Source organism: Felis catus, chromosome D2 (genome assembly GCF_018350175.1).
Source record: "Felis catus isolate Fca126 chromosome D2, F.catus_Fca126_mat1.0, whole genome shotgun sequence".
In the NCBI taxonomy this organism is placed as follows: domain Eukaryota; kingdom Metazoa; phylum Chordata; class Mammalia; order Carnivora; family Felidae; genus Felis; species Felis catus.
Window position 1 is genome coordinate 7,736,074 of NC_058378.1, and position 24,150 is coordinate 7,760,223.

Sequence of the window (24,150 nt, forward strand, 5' to 3'; positions counted from 1 at the left end):
TGTAAAACTCGTATAACAAATTAGGGACACATGTCTTCCTAGAAGCTTCAGCTGCCATGTGGTGCAAAACAGACTGTATTTCTCATATTTATCAGCTAACAAATTCATCCGTCAACAAGCATTCCTTGAGTATCTGCTTTGTGCAGGAACCAATGCTGGATCTTTTACATTTGTTTTTTAATTTTGGAACTTAATGAATTTCAAAACATATGTGTTGAATATCTGAGGACAGACTTTCAACCTCTGTAGTAATGTTCTGGGGGAAGTTGAGCCCAGGTCCCTAGAGCTAGCCTCCCCCTCTCTTCCCAGAGCCTCAGAGGCTATGTAGTTGGCATCCCCCATAGGATAGATCATTTGAAACCCACAGCGTAAGAATGATGGCATTCTGCTGAGCCTTTCCCCACTCATGGGAACTTTGCATCTGAGTAAAAGGGAAGTCAAGACCAGGAAGCTGATGAATCTCAAGGGGCTACTTCCTTAAACTTTAAAGAAGCAAAGGCCCCCGTGTCAGACAGTGGAGTTGCTTCGGTTCAGAAGGAACTCATGCATGATAACCAAAGTGAAAACACAGACTTACTCCTTGTTGGTTTCCAGGTTCCCTGGACCTGAGCCACGAATGAAGAAGGGGTTGGTCCGTCAGGAAGGAAGGATGATCGGAGGTGCCGTGGAGCCGCCATGTTTGATGAGGCTGGGAGTGGCCGAGGTTTGGAAATATTTTTCTGCCTAAAGCTCTGAGATTGCATAGGTTTTCTTAGCCCTGCGGAATTCCTCTAACTGCCTGGGGATTTCTAGGTTTCTAAGAAGCTTGAGGTGGTTGTTAACCTAATACCCAGTTGAAGGGAGCCAAGACAGGCTTTCCATGCCAGCTGTGTAGTAGGCTGTCTTCTTAAAAGGCTCTTTAAAATCAGGCGCGTAAGGGAATCCTTCTTTCCTGAACTAGGGCGTCTGAAACTGGGTCAATGGTTCTCATCCCCATCTTCCAGTTTGCTTTGCCGAAGCACAGTGTAAGCAAATAAATATCAATGAATTGCTTAATGATTTTCATAAGGTCCCATATTTTCAAGGCGAGGGGCTCTCCTGAAATGTTTGATCTACTCCGTATGAATCTGTTTTCCAAATGGCCAGCACATGTTGAGGCCTGCTGCCCTCCGGGTTACAGGAAGATGCCTTTGATGGGTTAACCGCAGAGCAAGTGAGCTCTTTTTAAGTCCTTTTCAAAAGTTCCTTTGTCCTGCTGTGGATCTTGCCACTTGCATTGGATCAGCAGGAGACTGCTCCTGGCAAAGGGTTCTAGTACATTCTCCCTCTGATCCGGGTTGGGTCCCTGGGTAATGCCATCTGTAATCTGGAGTCCCAAAGGTTGGAGTTTAAGCACGAGGCAGTTGGGAAACAATTACCGAGCTCTAGGTGGGCCACACACTTTTCCAGCACTGTCCACCCAACTGTGAGGCCGGAATGAATTTCCTTAAAGCCAAATGAAATCACCATCATTCTCAACCATCTTGGGGGAAGGCTGGTCTTGCTCTTAATGAAACTTCTTGGCAGCTGCCTGATGCTGTCCTCAGCGGGGTATTACTACGTTCGAAGCGGCCCTCCGTGTTCTATGGGCTTGTCCGTTCTTTTCCCGGCCTGGGCGGAAATGCGTAGACCATACCTTTCTTGACCCCTCGTGCATGCCTAGTCAAAGGGTGATTCGGTTTGGCTTATTTCTACAGATTCTGAGACACATTCAGGTCACAGCATAATGAATGGACACACAGGGCTATCATCTAGTTGGGTGGCCATATTGGAGAAATTAAGGGCGAAGAAAAAGGCAATCCGGGTCCCTGCCGGCATGTGGGTGCAGTTCCTTGGGGACACAGCAATCGTTGAGGACCAAGATATTATGTTTTAGTTGTTCTATAAAAACCAAACGTGTTGTGAGCAACGCTGAACTTTCAATCCAAAAGTGTCGTAACTACTTATAAAAACACAGCAAAATGTATCAGAGAGTAAGATTTAAGAAAAGAGAAACATCTTTTCCTCTTTGTTCTGTTCTGAATGTTTTTTTTAATCATAAATATTACCATTATTAGGTACTCCTTCACCCTAGATTGACTATATACTTCCGAGATAACTTTTATTTTTTCTTGCCAGCTGTGATCCTGGGTATTCATTCAAAAGCAACAACTCCTTACTTCTCCATACTGATGGTAGCTTTGGTTCCATCCGGTCAACATTTATCAGGTGGTGACTTGGGCAGGCCCGGTAGTATCTTGGCCTTTAAAAGCAGATGATGTTTCTTTTGCATGCTGTCTCTCTCTCTCTGTCTGCCTCTATCTCTGTCTCTCTCTCCCTCTCTCCTGATACTAATTTAGGTCCAGTGATGGCCAGAGCTCTTTTTTTTTTTTAATTATTTTTTAACGTTTTTTTTATTTATTTATTTTTGAGACAGAGAGAGACAGAGCATGAACGGGGGAGGAGCAGAGAGAGGGGAAGACACAGAATGGAAGCAGGCTCCAGGCTCTGAGCCATCAGCCCAGAGCCCGACGCGGGGCTCGAACTCATGGACCACGAGATGGTGACCTGGCTGAAGTCGGACGCTCAACCGACTAAGCCACCCAGGCGCCCCCCCAAAGCTCTTTTTTTCAGGCTGCCGGCACTTAGTTCTCTTCGAGAGTTATTTCCTTCTCAGGCAAGAGAGTCTTGCTAATTTCAGACAAGCCTTCAAACTACATTTTCTGTCTGGACTAACGGAATTACGGTCCACACAGCCACCTAGTCCAGAAATCTGGGAGTCTCTTCTTTCCAACTGTCTTCCCACATCCAATCAACCACCAGCTTCTGTTGGGCTCCTGTCTTGCAAAAATCCTCATTGCAGAAGTCTGTCCTCCCACACTCCCACTGTGGACTCTTTCCCCACCTTCCACATTGTACCTCTTACCTGGATTTGCCTCCAAATGACCTGCTGATTATTCTCTTTGTCTCCATCCTCTGTCCTTTCCTCATCCGTTCTTGTCCTTTCTCGGGCAAAGGTTACGTTGTTCTTGCCCGAATTACAATGCAATAACCACGAAATCATGCAGCTATGAGTCAAACTCATTGGCAAAGCTTTTTTTTTTTTTTTTAATTAAGATTAGGTCTAGAATTTTACTGAATGTTTTCCATTATCTATTGTCGTATGTCCATGAGATAAATTATATGACTGATTTTTGAATGTTAAACAATCCTTGCATGCCATATAAAATATATTTTATATGCTATTTATGCACACACTCACTTTGTATTTCTTGCTTGTATTTATTTAGTATTTTTGGATCTCTGTTTATATGTGAGATTGAGTCATCTTCTGTCCTTGTCTGGCTTCGACATCAGGATTATAATGGCTTTATAAAATATGTTGGGGAATTTTTTCTGCTTTTCTGTTCCCTAGAATGGTTATTTGTCAGGGGTTATTTCTTTCTTGAATTTCTGGAAAAAATTGTCTGCAAAATCTTCTGGAGCTAGTACTGCCCGTGGTGTATTTTTGACTATTGAGTTCATTTCCCGCCACCACCCCCCTCCCCCCGCCCCATTACTGGTTGTGGGTTTATTCGGTGTCAATTTCTTCTTTGTTAATTTCCATAATTTATGCTTTCTAAAAACTGTGCAGTGTATCTAAGGTTTCAAGTATATCGGCCTAAACGTTGTTCATGTGATTATCTCATGATTTTTAAATATTTACTTTTTCTGTTTCAATGTCTCTTTTCATATCTAGTACTGTTTGTTTCTGCCTCTTAAGAAAAAATCATTCATGCCAGGAGTTTGTCTGTTTAATTACTTTCCTGAAACAACCAGCTTTTAATTTTGTTGATCAGATGACCAACCATTCACTTCTGACACCATCACAAGAGTAATTTTTAGGAAAGCCAAATGCACGTTTGAAGACCCACGCTGGGCTCGCCACCCCGCATCCAGCCTCTCACCCCCCACCTTCTTCACCAGCTCCTCTCGCTGCACTGAGCCCCCTTCTTCTCTCCCCTCCAGCAACATCAGATTCCTTCGGGGCCCCAAAATGTCAACTCATTTCATGCTCTGTATCTTTGCACAGACTTTTCTTTTTCTCCCCTCCTCCCTCCAAGCCCCCACGCGATTCATTTGGTCCAAGTCGTTAAGTTCCATCTCAAGTTTTCCTCCTTTGCCCTGACCTTGTACCTTTTTTGCATTCCTATTTTTGCCTTCACTTCTGGACCACGAAATCCTTGAGGGTAGGTGCAATCTATTTTTCATCTTTATTATGGGCACTCTTAACTTCTTTTTCTTACCCCTGTATCACTCCTTTTACAAACAAGAAGCATAAACAGCACAGACGAGATTACACTGTGTCTTTTCCCTCTATTTTAAGAAAGGTTGGCATCCAAACCACTCCACGTGAGATACCAGCTAAATTAACATCCCTCTTCCTCCCTTGTCAACATGCACATAGCATTGACCCACCTATTTGCTAACATCTTTAATCTTGCAATTTTTTAAGGCAATATTTCTGTCTGGTAAGTTCCAAACTGCTTTATGTCTGGACATCTCAATGCACTTCAAATGCCAGACCAGATCTGAATTGGGCTGTCTAATGTCTTCCTCGTTGAGAGTTTACTTATAAAATTATGCACTGTTTAATGAAAAGGGATGATCGTATTTCACGAGCAAGCTCCCAACTTTCCTACTGAGGCAAAATATTGCAAGTAGGTAATCCAAAGAAATCCCCATTCTAGCTCATAGTTTTTCTCACTGAAGAACTTATACTTGATAACAGTCAACCTAGATTTGCATACACCAAATAGGATGCTATTTAAAAGATGCTATTTAAAACCACTTCGGCTGAGTGGTTCCCAAGCACGGGAGTTAGGAAGCCTGGCCTTGACCCCCAGCCATACCCCTTCACAGCCCAGCGGGGACTTCAACCCCTGAAAGTCTTGAGAGTCAAAGAGTAATGATCATACAGTGACCAAATAGTGATGATTTAGGGCTAAATCATAGCGTTCGCAAGGAAATGCCTTGTGCGTTTCCCAGAGCACAGTAGTCTGGAGCACTGCATTTCAGTTGAACTTGCACGAGGAGAAGTCACAACTAAGCCTACCGTGCAAATGGTGATTTCTCATTGACAACACTATTAGCCAGGCATCCAGCATTAGCCGATTTAAAGAAAATCCCGCTTTCCTTGAGGCTCCGTTTGCTTTCTAAACTTTCTGGCCCCGACCAACACCCTTTGCTAATCCATTTTATTTTCCTTGTTTTCCTCCAGGGACGACGGATCGGACGCCCGGGATTTGGAAGCCCGGCATTCTACGCTGAGCGCACACAGACCACCGAGTCGGGGCAGCCGGCCCCGCGATGCTCTTTGGTGAACGGTTTTGCGTCACCCCGAAGTCAGAGCGTCCCTGTCCTTGCTCTGCCTGCTCGGCACTAACCTGGCCACGCTTATCACCCCAAATCAGGACATCGAGTTTTCCACTCGCGAGAAGACTCCAGCTCACGAAGTGCCTCTCTCCCTCTGTGAAGGCCAGTAACCAAGCCGAAATGTTCAGCCAAAAAAAGCATTTGCCGACATCGCTTTAAAGTAATCATCTCCCCTCAAGGCCGGCTGCTCTTTCACGGGCACCTCATCCTGCCTCTGGGAAAACAAACCTTTTCTGCGCTCATTCTGGGCCTCCACCGGAACTGTCCGGTAACTGAAAGTCATTTTGGGTTTTGGTCACCCTCCGGGCTACGGGCCCATTATCCATCCACTTTGCTACCGAAATCCGGGGTGAGGAGAGGTCCCGGGGGAGATGTGAAGAGCCAGCGGCTGGCTTTGGCCTGATCAGCTGAGCCTTGGCCTGCGGCCTTGGCTCCCTTGCCCCCAGGACTGATGGAGCCTTTGCATGTCTGTCCCCACGGCTTCTCTGTGTTCTTGGGGCCCGTGTGGACTGGTGTGGGACAGGAGGAGAGTGAGGGGGACCTGGGCCCCATCCGGGGTCTCCATGCTTTCAGTCTGCCTCAAGTTGTCCAGGAAAGGCTGACCCATATTCCACATACCAGCTCTGAGCAAGACACATCTGCTCACTCCTCCTCCCCTTCCTCCTCCTGTTCTCCCTCCTCCCCCTCCTCCTCCTTCCTCGGCCAACAGGGCAGCCAGACCTGCATACCCGGTCTCTCTCGTCAGCCTGCTGGCACGATGGGGCTCAAGGGGGCCATCAGGGGGTGAGCCCCCCCAGTCTGAACCTCCTGGCCTCCCTCCATCGCGTGCCCTCCAGGAGCACGGCAGTAACCAGAAGGGTACGGAAAAGTCCATCTCTTGGGCTTGTTCACAATTATTTCCTTCCAGCCTTGGTTTTTGGAATGCTTTGCTGCGTTTCTTTTGAGTGGGCAGATGGCAGGATGCTGGAGGTGTAAAACAGCTATGAAAAACAAGATGATTCCGACAGAAGGAGTATGTACAGCCCCTGCTGGACCATCCCGATATTAATCAGGAGAACTGGCCTTTTGTTTTTGTTTTCGTTTTTTCCCCTGGGATCTTTAAAGTTTGCATGCCTTCTCTCTGCTTTCCAAAAAAAAAAAAAAAAAAAAAAGGATAATACGTAAATGCACCACTTTAAGGGCTTCAGCTGGGAAAGCTGGTGTCATTTTTGGGATTCAGTTTATTGTGAGGATGAGCTCGAGCTGAAGGACCTCAGAGCAAGACCCGGGGAGGCTTCGGGGAGGAATGCGAAAATGGAGCTTCGGGAGAGAAAAGCCGACGGCGGGTCACCAGCGATGGTGCCCGTCCGTGGTGCAGGAGCCGTGCCTGAAAGAGATAATTTCAAGTTGAGCTGTGGTTTACCGCAGTGTCCTCGTGATCGGCTGAGTGGTCAGATGTCAGGGGTGACTGAAAATAAGTTCATTTTCCCACAGTGAGAGAAAAAAGAAGAAGGAGGGGGAAAAAAAAGGAACAGCCCTGCCCGTATGAAACAAATACTTGCACATTTCAGAGTCCGGCCGGAGCAGGCTTGAACGTGCACCATCACGCATGTGACTTTTGTGAAGCCAGCCGGGGAAGAAACGACAATTATTGCCCTGGATTAGCGTAACATGTTACCCCTCCCCCACCACCCCCGTTGAGCACAGACGGTCTTTCACGGGGCGATCGCTGCGCCCCACTGTTGGGCCAACTCGAAAGATCTTTGGGGAACGAGGGTGGCGCGTCTATGTCATTATGTCGCCGGTGGGGATAAGGGAAGGACGGGTGGAGCGTCTGGTGATCCCACCCCGCGAGTGTGGGACTGAACACCGACCAAGGGTTCTCTAGACCTTCCTACCCGACCCTCCAGTGCCTCCGGGCTTTACGGAGGTGCGCGAGCTGGGTGTGCGGGAGGGCTCTGGGACTCAAAGTGTTAAAGTGTCCTCTGCAATGGCGAAAAATGGCTTAACCGCAGACTCATCCTGTGTTGGCCTAGTTGTGTGCTTCTGTGTGTGTGTGTGTGTGTGTGTGTGTGTGTGTGTAATTTTTTCTTCCTTTTCAAATACTATTCTCTTTCATGATCTCATATCCTAAAATGTCTCCTTTCTGATTCAGTGAGAGGGATTCCATGGTTCACCACCCAGCACAGGGTACTTCCTTCCATCACAGATGCCAGAAAAGCACTGAAGATCTCAAAGGTGGAAACGCAGAGCATCAAAGCACTGATCGGAAGGCCAGAGGCTTGATTTGGAAATCACACACCAGGCAGCCGCAAATCCCGCGTCCCGATGCCTTTTCTTTTCTCTTGTCCTTTTGTTCCTAATGCAATGCATTCTGACCCCATCTCTTCCATCCCACTGAGCCCGCAGCACCTTGAGCGATTCAGTGGCTGTAAACTCCCCTGCCGACTTTGTTTTGGCTGGAATCGCAACCCATATATGGGAGAATCCAGCCGAAACATCACAGAGCTAACAGCGCGCCTCCGTGCAGTGGTGGCCGGTCAGCAGAAAAAGGTGACATCATGGCTATTCCAGGACTTCAGGTCTGCAGCACAAAGTGACTTCCCTGCTCTACATCAGAGTCAGAACTTGGATTCGAGACAAAAACAACTCTCCCTTCCCATAAATATCTGCTCTGGGGCTCAAGACTATTCGAAGCGCAACGGCTCAGAAATGGTCCCTTTCCTTGGAGACCCGTCTGATTTTCCAAATCCAATCACAAACTTTTTAATAGCATGTCATGAACCTCTCAGCTCATTATTTCTCTTCAAAGCCCTCCGGTTTGCCAGCTTAGAGCCTGTCAAGTGTTGTCTGATGATGTACTACGCCATAAATAAGCGCATAGGACATGCTAGAAATCCACCCTTCACTACTTCTGGCTTTCCCGCTAGGAATACTGCCATATAATCAAGGATGTGTGATTTGTGGCAATTGCTCTGAATTGAGGGTTGTTTTTTTTTTTTTAACGTGTCCAGTGTGTAATGTAGGTAATATAACAGATTTATCACCTTTACATAAATCCCATTTGTTTTTCCTCTTCCTGTTCCTTCTACCCCCTCTCACGGTTAGGACGTTGGGAGCAAAGAGTAGGAATATAGACAAACCCTCTGAAATAGCAATCACGGCCTTACCCCTTCCTTCCAGCAGGAAATCAAGGCACTGGATAAGTTACTACACCTCTAATATCCACTGTTCCCTCCGATGTTTTTAAGTTGTGAGCAGACAACCATTTTACATGGGTAACTGGCCATGAAGGTCAGCACCAGAACGGAGGTTACTGTTGTAATCAAATGAAGCTCATAGACGCTAATCTGACATGTGTTTTGACTAACTTTTTTTCACTGTATGGTAATTAGGCAAACACGACAAGCAGTCAACCCAAATAACTGTGTCATCTGTCCTGTTTTGTTGCATTTCGCGGTGAGATTAAGATAGGTTTCGGGCAGGGACATGCGAGTACTCAAATCCTAGTCTCAATCAGCGTCCTTCCCCCGGTGGTCACAGGGGGCAAGATATGCAGAGAAAACAATGGTATGCACAGGGACTTTTCATTAATATCTACGGCTGTGGACATAAAGCCCATTGCGTGGTCCAGGAAGCATCGTTAGCAAAACTATAAAGTGAGGTATGTTAAAGCTTGATATATAATAAGAGTATTATTAGGGTTCTCCAAGGAAATAGAATCTATAGGAATATATATATATATATACATATATATATATATATGTATGTGTGTGTGTATGTGTGTGTGTGTATATATATATATATATATATATATATATATATATATATATATTTCTCCACTGGAAGTCCCAAAGTCCACCATTTGTAAGCTGGAGAACCCAGAAAGCCAATGGTATATTCAGTTCAAGACCAAAAGCCCAAGAATTAGGGAAGAGAGGTTGGTGTAAATCCCCAGTCTGAGTCTGACAGCCCGAGAACCAGGAACTCTGTCTGAGGGCAGGAGAAGACAGATGTCTCAGCTCAAGCAGAGGGAGCAGATTTCCCCTTCCTGCACCTTTTGTGTTCTATCAGGCCTTCGACAGACTGGACCATGCCCACACCCACTCGTGAGGGTGATCTTCTTTATTTAGCCCACCGATGCGAATGCTAATCTCTTCCCGAACCATCTTCGTAAACACGCCCAGAAAGAATGTTTTGTCAGCTGAGTGTCCCTTGGCTCAGTCAAGCTGACCCATTAAAATTCACCATCACAATAAGTACTTTTGGTAGGCAGACTGTATGGCCCCTTGAGATGTCCACCTCCTAGGCACGAGATTCTGAGATTATGTCATGTTGTGTGACGAGGAGGGATCAAGTTTGCTAGTCCGCTAACTTCAAAAGAAGAACACTATCCTAATTACCTAGGCGGGCCCCATGCAATCCCAAGGTCCTTTCAGTGTGGAAGAGGGAGGAAGAGGAGTGATCTCCAAGGTGATGTGATGGGAGAAGGCTCAGCCCGCCGTGGCTGGGTCTGTAGGAGGAAGGGGCCTCCAGGCAAGGAGGGTAGGAGCTCCCGGAAGCAGCAAAAGGCAAGACATCAGTCTCTCACCTGGAGCCTCAAGAAAGGAACAGAGTTGTCCTGCTACCTTAACGCACCGTGGGACCCACTTTGGAATTCTGCCTTCCAGAACTGTAAGATAATACATTTTTTATTGTTTTAAGCCACTAAGTTTGTGGTAACTTTTTACGGCAGCCACCGGAAACTCTTACAGTACTTGATAAATGTTAGCTAGTAGCTAGTGATTTAACCTTTTCCCTTATCAAGTGATATCCTTCCTGATTGGTGAGTTTGGGGAGATCCACATCACATCCAGTGTCTCAGTGTGAATCCCGCCTCACCTCAGCATCTGCCTAGTGTTCTCAAAATACGTGCTCTACAGGGCAGTTAAGAGCACAAATTATTCTTGTTGTATTGTTGTCTGACCGTAAGCAACGGAAACGGACTGTCTAACTGAAGCAGGAAAGGAATCTGTTGGCAAGATATTGGGCAGTTCCCAGAATTAACTGGAAGACCGGAGGATCAGACTCAGAAAATTAGCTGGAGTCAAGAAAGATTGGGAATCGATCAGAGCTGGAAGGGTTCGGAGGTTGCCCCAGGACACTCAAGGCCAATAACACTGGACTCCCGATGCCACCACTGCTTCTGTGAATAATTGTCTAACTCTCTATCTTTGTGTCCCTCAAGATTGCACTTTCTGGGCAGAAATGTCCGACTGAGATCCTGCAACTGTGACAGAGGTGGGTCAGCCTCTTTGGCGTTTACAGCGATTGATGGTGCCCTACCTGCAACCAAGTCATATACAATGAGGGTTTTCCCAAGTAAGAAGACGTTGGAGCCCAGAGAACTCCCCAAATGACACATATCTACTGCACTTAAGTCCGTGCAGGTGGCTGGGATTGAGCACCACAGCCTGGGTAGTCTCTAAACAACAGAAATTTCTTGCTCACCGTTCTGAAGGCTGGGATGTCTCAGATCAGGGTGTTGGCAAATCCAGTGTCCGGTGGGGACTTGCTTCCCGTGTCCTCAATGGCCATCTTTTCACTGTCTTTGTATGGCAGAAGGACAAAGGAGCTCTCTAGGGTCTCTTTTATAAGGGCACTAATTGCATTCATGGGGTTCCACATTTATTGCCTAATTGTCTCCCCACCTTCAAATGCCATCATATTGGGGATTGGGTTTCAACATAAGAATATGGGCAGGGGGACACACAAATGTTCAGTCCATAGCACCGAGCATCAGTGTTCTTGCCCACACCACGGGCATAAGGATTTCTACTGATTCTATTCCACCCCAAGTGCAAGGTACATTTCAACTACAGCAGCTGCTGGACGTTTCCTGAGGGCAAGCGCTCACCTTCACACTTCTGCTGTTCCTTCTGTCTGAAATGTTCTCTCTCCTTATGTGTAGTGTGACCTTCTACCCGTTCTCCAGTACCGAGTGTGCTATTCCTGGGCCTGTTGCGCTCTCCAGTTTTGGGTTCCTCTGTTCTGTCCTGCTCTGGAAGGGACCTACTCCGGCAGGCTATGTTTCCTGGGCTTCTGACTGGGTAGGCCACCGGGGGGCAGTGGCCGAAGATGGCAGGCCAGGAAGAAGAGAGAAACCTATTATTCCCCCTGTTCCTTGGGTAGTATCTTCCGATCCAGCCATGTTCCTTCTTTCTGGAAGACCTTCGTTCCAACTTCTGCCAAGTGACCCTAGACCCTGAGCTTCATGAATACCAACTCTTCTCCTTGTCCCTAGAGATGATGGCCCTGTGCTTCCTGCTGTTGCTAATCGGGGCGGGGGGGCTGGCCTCCCCGTCTTGTCTGGCTTCTTAGCAATTCCACAACTTGGAGTTCTTGCTACTGTTTTTATGTAACAAATTATCCCCAAATTCAATGGCTTGAAACAACCGTTCTGAGGGTCAGGAGTTTGGGAAGGCATAGCCAGCAGGGTTTCTCTCGTCCACTCCATCTGGGCCTCAGCTGGGAAGACAGATGCTGAAGGTGATGTGACACCGGACGTGGTGGGGGGCGGGGGGAGGGGGCACTGGAATCGTCCGAAGGTTATTTACTCACACGTCTGCTGCCCGGGGTTTTGATGACTCAAAGGCTAGGACTGCTGACCAGAGCACCCACACAGGGCTTCCCATGTGGTGCGACTTCCTCACAGCACGACAGCCTCAGAGCAGTCAGACGGCACCCACAGTCGCTCAGGCCCCAAAGGCCCGTCAGTGTCCCATCCAGCAAGAGACAGAAGTCCCCTTTTACGTCCTAGCTTCTGAAGCGGCAGGGCGTCACTGTCCCCCTTCTCTCTTAGTTGGAACAGTCACACGTCCACCCAGGTTCAACGGGTGGGGGGAAGTGGGGGGTACAGACCACGACCCTCGATGAGACGAATGTCAAGGAAGCTTGGGGTGTCGTTTTAAAACCGCCATAGCTCGGTTGTCACCTTCAGGACAAAACGGCTCCATTTTCCTTACTTAGAATATTTGCTGTTTTCCCAGTCGGACCCTGAACATGGAGTTCAGTTCTTATTCGCTCTACTAAAATTTCCCAAATTCCCCTGATTCAAACGGGTGGCTCCCACCTTTGTGCTACCGTGACTCACGATAACATTTGGATAAGCCATTCTTTTTTTTTTCTTTTAATTTTTTTTTTAACGTTTATTTATTTTTGAGACAGAGAGAGACAGAGCATGAATGGGGGAGGGGCAGAGAGAGAGGGAGACACAGAACCGGAAGCAGGCTCCAGGCTCTGAGCCATCAGCCCAGAGCCCGACGCGGGGCTCGAACTCATGGTCCGTGAGATCGTGACCTGAGCTGAAGTCGGACGCTCAACCGGCTGAGCCACCCAGGCGCCCCTAAACCATTCTAACCATACACGTTTCCCTCACTAGACGGTGGGGTCCTGGAGGGGCCAAAACTTATCTATCTCAGCGTGCTCCTTTTTTTAAAAAAAGTTTTTTCTTGATGTTTTTATTTTACTTATTTGAGAGAGAGAGAGAGAGAGGTGTGGCAGAGAGAGAGAGACAGAGAATCCGAAGCAGGCTCTGCACTGTCAGCACAGAGCCCGACCCGGGGCTCGAACTTACAAACCTCGAGATCATGACCTGAGCCAAAGTCCGACATTTAACCAACTGAGCCACCCAGGTGTCCCTCAGTGTGCTCATTCTTGGCGCATGCCTGGAACATGGTGGGCAACGAACGATATATATTGAGTGAATGAATGCATATTTTACTGTAACATCACCGATCGCCAGAACCATTTTGGACTCAATACCTGGAGAAAATTGGTTGGAAGCACCCACAACTTTGCAAAGATTTTGACCCTTGCAATGGAGCAACTCAAATGCCAGCAAGGCCTCCCTCGCAGGTAAATAAGCGAAGCAGGTGAATGAATGCAGAGGGTAGCAGGGGTGAGGCGGGCTGTGGTGAGTGTTTGCCCCGTCTAAAAAGGCCACCCGAATGCGGCCCTTGACACATGCTGCCTGGGACTGAGGGGGTGGCTTAGTGTCCCTAGAACTTCTGCTTTTGTAGGAGAAACTAGAATCTCACTATTTTTTTAAACACGAGAAAAGCACACAGTTTTAATTCTCTTTTTTACATGCACGTGGGAGTCTTTAAAAACTTCTAATTGAAGTTGACGTACAATATTATATTAGTTTTGTTGTTGCTTGTTTATTTGTTTCTTTTTTAGATTCCACGTATAAGTGGTGTTTGTCTTTTTCGGATTTATTTCACGCAGGGCCTAGAAAGTATTATACGAAATAGAATCTTGAATTTTATAATATCTTCTGATTTCTTTTTTTTTAATTTTTTAAATATTTGTATATTTTTGAGAGAGAGAGAGAGAGAGAGAGAGAGAGAGAGAGAGAGAGAGAATGCAAGCAGGGGAAGGGCAGAGAGAGAGAGGGAGAGGGAGACACAGAATCCGAAGCAGGCTCCAGGCTCCGAGCTGTCAGCACAGAGCCTGACATGGGGCTCGAACTCACAAACAGTGAGATCATGACCTGAGCCCCAGTTGGACCCTCAACCGACCGAGCCACCCAGGCGCCCCTATAATCTCCCGATTTTTAAGTGTTGTGAAGTAACACAACAGTTTTAAAACTCTTGTGCGGGCCAACCTTCTGCAAACCAAACTCAACATAACCAAAGGCAGGATTCTGCTGGGACCACTCATTCGTGCCTTCTGATTTAGAGTTCCTTGGGGATAATTCTCTGATAACTTCATTAACCCAAACTTTCATAACCTGAGCTCATTCGTCCTGAAAACATAATTTGTGAGAGAGGCATATAAATTTGTTAACTATTTAGACTCTTTAACATAACAAAACAGACAATAATTTAATAGGATAATATAGTAAACTGCACTTGAATTCGTTCAGTTTGCTTCATGATGCCAACCTTGTTTGCTTTAAATGCTGCAAACTGGGGCACATGGGTGGCTCAGTCGGTTAAGCGTCTGAATGGCTCAGGTCATGATCTCACGGTTCGTGAGTTTCAGCCCCGCTTTGGGCTCTCTGCTGTTAGCCCAGAGCCTGCTTCAGATCCTCTGTCTCCTCTGTCTCTGTTCCCTACCTCTCTCTCTCTCTCTCTCTCTCCCCCTCTCAAAAATAAACATGAAAAAAGAAAGCTGCAAACCTAAAATTCACAAGAGCTTCATCTTTGGAAGACAAACTATTTTCTCCATATTTTGCAACTGATCAAATGCTCGCATGTTCAGGGAGAAGACACAGGTTGCTATCAAGTGATTCGCTCACTCTTCGAGCTCCTCATACAGATGACAGGCAGGCGGATGCCTCTAAGTTATGTAACTAAAAGAATATAAAAGGAGAGCCCTGGACAAGAAGTCTGGGTAACTGTCCTACACTCTGCCTGACACGCAACGGGCACTGGGCGATGCTTGCACGAATTACACCCGAAGGAATGAGGAGCAGCCACAAGACTTTGGACAGTGCATCTAAGCTGTTTGTGTCCCTCGGTGTCCTTTACGTTTAAAATGAGATATTTGATAGGCGGCTCAATCGGTTAAGCGTCTGACTTCTGCTCAGGTTGTGATCTCCCGGGCGGTGAGTTCGAGCCCCGCGTCTGGCTCTGGGCTGACAGCTCAGAGCCTGGAGCCTGCTTCGGATTCTGTGTCCCCCTCTCTCTCTGCCCTCCCCCGCTCACGCTCTGTCTCTCTCTCTCCTTCAAAAATCAATAAGCATTGGGGCGCCTGGGTGGCTCGGTCGGTTAAGCATCCGACTTCGGCTCAGGTCATGATCTCACGGTCCATGAGTTCGAGCCCCGCGTCGGGCTCTGTGCTGACCGCTCAGAGCCTGCAGCCTGTTTCAGATTCTGTATCTCCCTCTCTCTGACCCTCCCCCGTTCATGCTCTGTCTCTGTCTCAAAAATAAATAAACATTAAAAAAAATTTAAAAAAATCAATAAACATTAAAAATAAAATGAGATATTTGAAACAGTCATTTTACTTTTATTACCTTGGTGAACATGTCCAGCACAAAGCCCAGCATCATGATGGGTAGCTCTTCATTTCGTTTCTATGGCCCCAACTCTAAAATTCTATTAGCAAAGGGTTCCAAATCGTAGAGAATGCATTGGCTGGTTATGCAACTACCTGATGACATCTCTGTCCTCTACTTTTGAATCAGGGGCGGGGAACGGACCGAGATCTGAAATTCATCAAAAGTCTCGGACTGCAAACCCCGGCACACGCACACCTCGTGCACACACACACACACACGCACACGCACAAGCGACATCTGGTTTCTGACATCTTCTTGTGACTTAGGGCAGATGCTCATGGAGCTGAAGTCCCTGGACCCCCTGTGTTTGAAGATTCCTTCACTCCATATTTCAGTGAAGCTTTTTCATGTGTCTGACACCAGCCAGGGAGTCTTTCTCTCTCCCTATGGAGTGCCACACCGCAGAACGTTTATCCCACACCCGAAGCGTGTCGGAGACGACCGCCCAGAAATGCTTTATTTTGCTGAACGGACCGTCTTCTTCCAAGTCTACCCATCCCTGTGCACGTCTGCAGAGACACAACTGCGGGTGACCAGTGACCAGAGAGCGGCCAGCGGGGGGGTTCCCCTGGTCAGCCCGTGGCTGGCCTCCCGCTCCATTGCATTTCCCTTCCTTCTTTCCTGCACCCCCAGCTCCTGTCCCAGCTCTGTTCTGTCATGTTGTACCTCCTTTCTGTCTCATCCCCACCACCCCGCACACAGCAGGCCCTCTATGTGTGACACGCTCTTCAGAGGGACCTGACGAACCTCTTCTGACAGAAAGTTCGGACAGTCCTCTAAGCTGCCAATCAGAGAGTCAGATTTTGTAATAATTCCTGGAAGGAAAGCCTTTGTTTTCAGTTCTGCGTGTCCAACCGCCCACGCCGCCCAGCCTTCCACAGAGACGCCCAGACCTTCTGTCTCTGGGGACTGGGCTCGAAGCCGGGCTTCGTGCGAAGACGGGGGTCCCAGGCTGCAGCTGGAGGGTCCGGGGACGGCAGTTTTGTGACCCCATCTTCGCCTGCCCGCGTGCTCTCTTCCTGCAGGGCTGTGGTCTCTTTGCTATGAGACTCCTTCTCTGATGTTTTAAGATGCTGTTGAGATTCCGTCCACTGGGTCAAGGGCCCGGTCCTTAGTCCTACGAGCATTTATTTACCCCCCCTGTGCTGGCCTTGGTTCCTCAGGCATCTTCCCCCCGTCTGGACTGTAGACCCCTTGGGGCAGGACTGAGTTCAAGTCACCGTTCTGTGCTCAGCTCCTAGCTTGACCAGTTGACTACTCTCACGAGAGCGTGTTTCTGTCGTGCATGTGTTACACGAATAACTCTGCGGGTCTACACGTCACGGGACGCAGAGGCCTGTGGCTGTGGATAATCCCTGCTGAGATCACACGAGTTAGTGGTGTTCTGGGTTTCAGTTCAGACAATAGTCACCAGGGCAGCAGAAGGGAAGGGTCTCTTCCAACATGTGGGCCCTGAACACTCACCCAAAGTCTTTGGGCCACACCGAATTTTTCTTTGGCCTTCTATAGCTTTGGCGAAGACAGAGGCAGCGTTTAGGGAAACGTTTGGGCAATGCCTCGGGGCAGCCAACTTGAGCGAGCTCAGAAACACTTCTCTTCTCCAGACCAGGCCGCCCGTGCGATTTACCCACCGCATTTTGGAGCCTTGGTCCCCGGCCAGGCCGGGGGCTCCGGGCTGTCTCTGCGGGTAGGGGGTAAGCTTCCACGATACTCTCGAAGTTGCCTCATCAGGCTTTGGCTCTAACATGACAGTGACCATCTGCCCTGCCCAATCCCTGAAAGGAACGACGGCTAAAGAGGCAGCACACTGACATTCAGGCTGGAGGAAGAGGGGCCCACGCGGAGAGACTTCTCCCTGGTCGCCCTCACTGCGTCCAGAGGTGGGAGCCGGGGACAGAGTTCCACATGGGCTCTGTCTCTATAGACGTGTTTCTACAGGATGTCCTTGGAGCCCTTGGAAATCGGCACCAGCTTTGCCCTGAAAAAGCTGGTGGCATCCTCTCCCAACGTCCCCGCTGCCTTCCTATCACCAAAGGAGTTCACGGGTAGCCCGCTGCCCTTTCTCTGGCCTGAAATTCACCGACATTCTGTGAAAATGCGACGGAGGCTTCAGAATTCTGAGCCAAGTTTCTGCCTTTCCAGGAAGAGAGGGGCTTAGTACCCATACGCTGCGAAGAACAAGAAGCTTGCCTCCAGTGCCCTTGGCACCTTTCTGCTCCCTGCCTCCTCTCCTCCAGGCCTGGATCTGTCCCCTGCGGCCTGGCCCTCAGCCAGCTGTCAACTAATCCTTGCTAAGGTGCTAGGTGGCAAAGGCTCACGGTTACTAATCCTTGCAGGAGCCTTTCCACGTTAAACAGAACTTTGTTAGTAAATCAAAGGGCATTAAAAAATCATCGCCATAACATAAAAACAATTTCTTTATGCTCCCTATAAATCCTTACCTTTGGAAATGAATGTAGTTATGATTATAACCTATTTGCAGTATCTGGGTGGGCTTTTCTCCCCAGAGAAGTACATTTCACGCATTTCTAAGTGTCCCATTCTTCCTCCTCGTGATACTTTGAAGGTAATTTCTGCACCATCGGCCCATCTCAGCAGGAACTCCTGCCCCCAAAGCCAACAGTCCTCCCCCTCTGCCAGCCTCCGCACCAATGAAGGGAGCCTGGGTGGGGGACCTCTGGATAGCCATGACCTTGTGCCCACCTGTGCCTAACCCCTGCCACAGCTGAATGAGCAGGACGAGCGTCAGATTCAAGGTGAGTCTACCTGAGCCTTTCCCCTAGACGTGCGCCATTAAAGCCACGAGAAAGGCTTATCTTGTAGCTGAACCTGCGACATGTTAGCCGAGAGGTGGGGTTTCCCGCAATTATGTGCGGAGAGAGGTGGACGGGATGGTGCCTCCGTGGGGCCCAGGTCCATTCCCACTCCCGACGCCCGTGGCACACACCTGTATTTTTTGGTTAAGCCAGCGTTGGCTCATTCTTATCTCTTGCACATAAAAAAGTCCAAACTGCTTACGGTAATGCTGGTAAGAGCGGCCACGCTGCACATTCGCCAGAGACTTGACTCACACTGGCTCACTTAATCCCTCCCGTTACCTAAGGAGTTAGCTCAGAGATGTTGAGTAATTTTTCTAGGATAACCCACCTTAACGACTTCTGCCCTGGGATTTGAACCCTGGTCTGTCTGATGCTACTACAGTCTTTGGTCTTAACTATTTATTACCTTACGTGGGCGTAAGTAGGGGGAAGAAATCAAGGCCTTCCAGGAATAAATTTCAGCCAATCTAATCTTCAGGGGCCGAAGAGAAGACATCACAAAGTAGAAACCACGACCTGCTCAGCCCCCTGGAACAACCCCGTGTAGATGGCAACACTTCTTCACGGTCCTAGCCCTTGGCTGCCTCCTCGAGCACTGCCCTCTCTCCAAAGCAAGAAAAGTGAGTGTTGAGCCTGTTGCCCAAATATGTCCATAATCCATCTGGGATTATCCAGGGCACCTCTGTAAAGGGCTCTCTTGCCAGCCACCTGTGCCTGGACCACCTTTCCTTGCTTCTAGACCGTACCTTCTTAGGCTATTCAAACTAGTGCCAGTCCGTCTATCTATAAAATGTTAGTTGGCCACCGTCTACAGGCCTGTCCTAATCTTGAGCATGCAGGACAAATCAAATGCCATTTCTGCCCCCTGAGAGACCTCAGTGGCTTTTGAAGATCCTCCCCCACCATACCATGCATCAATACCAGATGACAGGCACACCGGCTCTCTCCAGAGCTCAGAGGAGGGGGTAACTAATTCTGTCCGAGGACTTTGGGAGCTATGAGATCTGGCACTAACCTAAGGAGAGGAAATTCGCAAGTTTTAGTCTACTGTGGTTAATCATCTGTTGGGAACTCACACTGAATTGCAAGGCTGTTTCCCCCCACCCCCTGTGTTTCCCCTCAAGGATACCATGATCTCAGGAACTGCCAGAATGGGTTACAAACCCCCACGTGCACTAAGGATTGTTAGCCAGCCGTTCAGGGGTATTGCCTCAGCCAAGAGGGAGTCTCTGAGCAAAGGCCTTGCTTCGTGCTCCTCATGAACAACAGCACATCTCTTCAGAACGTCAGCCCAGTGGAGGAAAAGGATGATTTTCTGCATCCTAGAGATCTTCCAAGATGGCCACTTGGAGCCATGACTATACGCAAAGCTTATCTCCCTCCAAGATGGGCACAGGGGAAGAAAGTTGTAGCTGGACCAGAAAGGGAGCTCAGGGTGGAGAAAGCCGGTTTCAGGGAAACGGTCACTCTTTCCCTTTACATAACGTTCATAAATGTGCAGGCAAAATAAATGTGTCATAGATGAAATTGCCAACCAGAATACCACCCGGCTGTCTCATGTGAGCTTGGTTTATGGATCCAGCGTTCTCCAGTGAGCATCGCAAATCCACATAATGTTCCCGAGTGCTAAATTTGGAGCTCTGATTTAGCTGACAGATGTTTAAAATCACATTGAGTTGGACAACTCCCTGAGGAGGACACAGCTGCAGATGTGAAAGAGAGCAAGTTATTTCCAGTTAAGGTCGGCGGGAACTCAGCCTGAAAACCTTCCATCTCCATCCGCCTTCTTCAGACAGGATGAGATGGGCGAAGGAACGTTTGCATGCTGATTCCACCCACCCTTGGCCAAACCTCACCCTCTTGTCAAACTGTTTGCCAAGATAAATGCAGAAGTTGCATCTTGGGCCAATTGTGGGTGCTCCAGTCAGCCTTCATTGAGTATAAAGGGGGCTGCCAGCCCTTCAAAAAGTGTCACAAAGCCACATTTTGGAACCTCTCTGGTGGCATCTTAAGCCTGCGAATGAGGATGATTTTGGAATTCTGCGCTTTGAGATTCTTCGGATGTCAACCACTCAGGAGAGGTGGAAATTCATGTGCTGAATGAGGACAGAGAGGCCATGGCTCCATTCTCCCCAACCCCCCCCGCCCCGCAACCACCCACCCCTCCTCTGACATCCAAAACAGTTCCTCCTTCGTTTTTTAAAAACAACAAATTTAAAATTATCCTAGAATCTTCATAACAAAAATCACATATTTTAGACTTGTTTCAAGACTCAGACTGAAATGGATTTGTTTAAAAAAATTGTCTGTGCATTTGATGTGGGAGACTAGTGACCTTTGGTATTTTGTGTTAAAAAAAAATGTTTGATGTCTAAAATTTCCCTACTGAGCTTGTATTGTTTCTAGTCTCTTTCCATGATCTTTCCAGCCTACATCATTCCCCACGTTCAAAATCAGTCCTTTATTTACTCAGCGGAGGTTTTGACATAGTTATGAGCTCATCCCGATGGCAGCTTCGAATCAATGCAAATCGCATTATGATGTCACAATTGATGCGATATGAGTGTTAAGTTAAAAGATCGTAAAACGATTTTAGGACAGAGCCCGAGAGACATTTCTCGTGCTGTCAGGGGAATGGCAGGAAGGGGGCCACCGAAGGTGCACTGCATTCGCATCAGGGAGGACTGTGTGCACAGGTTCTTACACAATCCGCCTTATCATTGGTGGAAATTGATGGGCAACTGGCTAGGGTGACAGAATGGGTGTGGCTCACAATCTTCACGTAGTGTGTTGAACAGATACTACGTCAGGGGGGGGGTGACAAACTGGGAACATGGCAAGCTCAGCCCCAGTGCCAATTAATCCCGGGACCTACTTTGCAGATGGTCAGGTTGGGAGGCGTCTAGCTGGGAAGAAGAATTCAGGCACAGGATGAAGAGGAAAGGCAGAACTTGACTCTAAGGCTGATGGGAGAATCTCAGATGGATTCCTGTGCCGCCATTTGTAACAACTATACTTCCTGACTTCCTGGAGGAAGGACGTCTTACTACATGACTCAGTCTATGAGGTAAAGTATGGATTTCCATAGTCTGGAGTGGAAGATTATACACCAATCCATTCCCGCGGACAGCTTCAGGAGAGTGAGGTTGGAAAAAGAAAGGAGGAAGTGATGAATTTCCAAAACAGGCCTAAACTGTTTGGTTTATTGCAGCAAACACTTATTTTATACCTAAGAAATATCAATACAATAATTGAATCACACGTGCATAAACACAGTCCTCCTCCTGAGAGAAATTTCAACGGAGGAAGGGTCAGGAAACCAGAATTGACTAGGCAAATTCTTTGACCTCATCTCTGAGGAATCACGCTATTTCTGGGAGAATAAAATGCATCAATAGGCACAGATAGGACTTTGAGAAGTTGAAAGGAGTCTGCAGTGCAAAAACGTTACTGCCGTCGTTCATGGTAAGACATAAAGGGTAATTTATAAATCTTGCTGAATGGCTGTGATTTTAATGGTAATTCCTGTAAGAGAGTCTTTTGCTCATACATTTTCAGAGGACTTGGGACACTGAAGATAAAGGTTTAGGATTATGCATTTAGGGTTCTAGTTAATAAAATCTCATTTGACTTTTGGAAAGAACCGTCTTTTAAAGTCCATTTTGAACCCTGACCCCACCACTCACTTGTTGTGAGAACTCTGGGAAAACTAGTTAATTTCTCTGAGCCTCCATGGCTATAAACAGAGGATGTCATAATGCCTTCCTCCTTGGGCTATAGTGACAAATACATAATATGATAAATGTTCACTGTCGAACCCTTCTATGCATGGAAATCGTGGCCACTCACTTCACTGGGAGGCCTCTAAGCAAAGCGCAATTTTTATCGGATGAGCACAAATGTTCGTTCTTTTGTGCCAATGGACACACCAACGTAATGGGGAAACGATAAACTCAAATCTGCAAGGTGAACTAAGGCAATGGTTAGGAACAAATCCCAGGCCTAAGATCCGGCCATTAGGCTGTAATGGAAACCATCCGACGAAACTCTGTAGATGTTCTCTTGCCTTAGGAGTGTTTGGGCTCGTAACGTCTGGATGTCCGGAAAGACAGGCTCACCTTCTCACCCGAGACCCAGGGATCCTTGGCACAAAGATCATGAGGAAGTGGGGGAAGAAGAGTGGAGGCTATGGAGCTCTGCTACTGATGAGCGCACATCCCTCAAGCTAAAGAGAGTTTTGGACACCCCAGTTTCTCCTGGATGTTCATCCTGTGGACTTTGTTCGTTTTCTAATTCTAAACACAAAGCTAACAGTAGACAATGTCCTCGCGTAATGGTTCCTTCCTACTTAGCATTAAAGTATGGTGTGGGACGTACCACATTAATCATCAGCTATGAAAGGACTGGTTTGGAAAAGTACCCGGGAGTGGGCTGAGAACACCTAGCTGGGAATCACGTCGGCGGGTCTCACCTTGCGACCAGGTGGTAAAGTGAAGGTACGAAGACAGGAAAGAGGGGTGGCTAAAGACCCCCACCTGTAGCTGAGTGAGCAAAATGATCCCCATTTCCAACTTGGCAGAAGCCATCACATCAATATATTTATAGGACATTAATTATAATTTTAATTGGGGCTGGAAAAAGGGGGTATTTGCACAAACGAAAAGGAAATATATTACCTACCATCACCGCGGGGAGTAACCTCCAGTGCCGAGCCTAACACCCTTCCTCAACTTAAATGGGCTTTAAGGATATGTGCTTATGGGTGCCAAGGCTTTTCAAAAGAAAGTCCTACTTGGAAACAGTTTACACGACTGTCCCTGGGAACCAGGTGAATGAATTATGGCTTACCTGCACAACAGTCTCCACCTGTAAACTGAGTAAGGAAAATCTTTATACCTGTATTTATAGCTACCAACCGAATACATTCTGAAATGAAAACCCAGCTACCTCACTGTGTGTGGCGTATGCTAATTTTTCCCCAGGTGTATGAAGAATAAAACCGGAGGCACGGAATGTATACAGGACGAGGCAGAAATTTAAGTTGGAATTTTCAGAAGAGCAAGATTGATCGGGGCCGAGAGGAGGGGTTACTAAATATCTAACCGCACCCGAATCCTTGACTCCGAGGTTAAAAGAACACATCCTCTGTGCCCGCTTCACGTCATAATTCCTCGACCAACAAATCACTCAAAAGAACAGGAACTGGGAAGATGAGGAACTTGGGTTGGTTCCCTTGGGTATCGCAGGCATTTCCTCATGACACCATTCTGATTTTTTCTTTCATCCAAGATCAGCAGATCGGCAGGTGTTAGTGAGGGCTGGCTTAAGATTTCTCTTTGCCAAATGCCTATCATATTGGGCAACTGTGCTAAGGGCTTTATAAACATGAGCTCCTGCAAGGATATAACCCAACGCAGTAGCTCTATGAAGGTAGCTGTTATTTGCCCATTTTCCAGATGATAAAACTAAGACTCCAAGAGGTGAAATGATGTGACCGTGATCATAGAACAAGGCAGAGTTTGGACTGGAACTCATTTGGCTTTATAAATCTTGTTGACTGATATTAATGGTAATTCCTGTAAGAGAGTCCTTTGCTCATATCTTAGCTCATACTAACCCGACTTCCTGGAGAGCACTGTGCTTTTCAGGCCTCCGTGGAAGGGTCCTCGGGCTGATTTAGACAAACAGCAGTGCTTTCCTTAGCCTTGAATTTGTATTCCCTTCATCTGACCTAATTTCAGTACTTTACCAATCCACTGATACCACTAGAAAAGAGAATTGCCTTTTTGTTTTGTTTTGTTTTTCCTCTTTAAAACGAAAATCTCTGGGGCGCCTGGGTGGCTCATTCGGTTGAGGGTCTGACTCTGGCGCAGGTCATGATCTCACAGTTCA

At 47.5% G+C, this 24,150-nt stretch overlaps 1 protein-coding gene and 1 long non-coding RNA gene across 7 annotated transcripts in view; one reads left to right on the plus strand and one right to left on the minus strand.

Annotated features, from left to right (window-relative positions):
- The window catches only part of RNLS (renalase, FAD dependent amine oxidase), a 367,960-nt gene that overhangs the window by 54,812 nt on the left and 288,998 nt on the right, over nt 1–24,150 (minus strand). The window contains exon 7 of one of the 6 annotated variants that reach the window (XM_045039890.1): nt 19,687–19,961. The exons of 3 other annotated variants lie outside the window; for them this stretch is intronic. In XM_045039890.1, coding sequence (XP_044895825.1) covers nt 19,746–19,961 — 216 coding nt within the window. In that variant the 3' untranslated portion in view covers nt 19,687–19,745. Of the gene's footprint in view, nt 1–19,686; nt 19,962–24,150 lie in introns of those variants that run through there. 2 more of the 6 variants (XM_045039883.1, XM_045039884.1) reach the window with 2 other exon arrangements.
- LOC109492964 lies at nt 481–8,813 on the plus strand. Its single transcript, XR_002146980.3, has 2 exons — nt 481–703; nt 5,258–8,813. It is a non-coding gene; the product is annotated as an uncharacterized LOC109492964 (long non-coding RNA).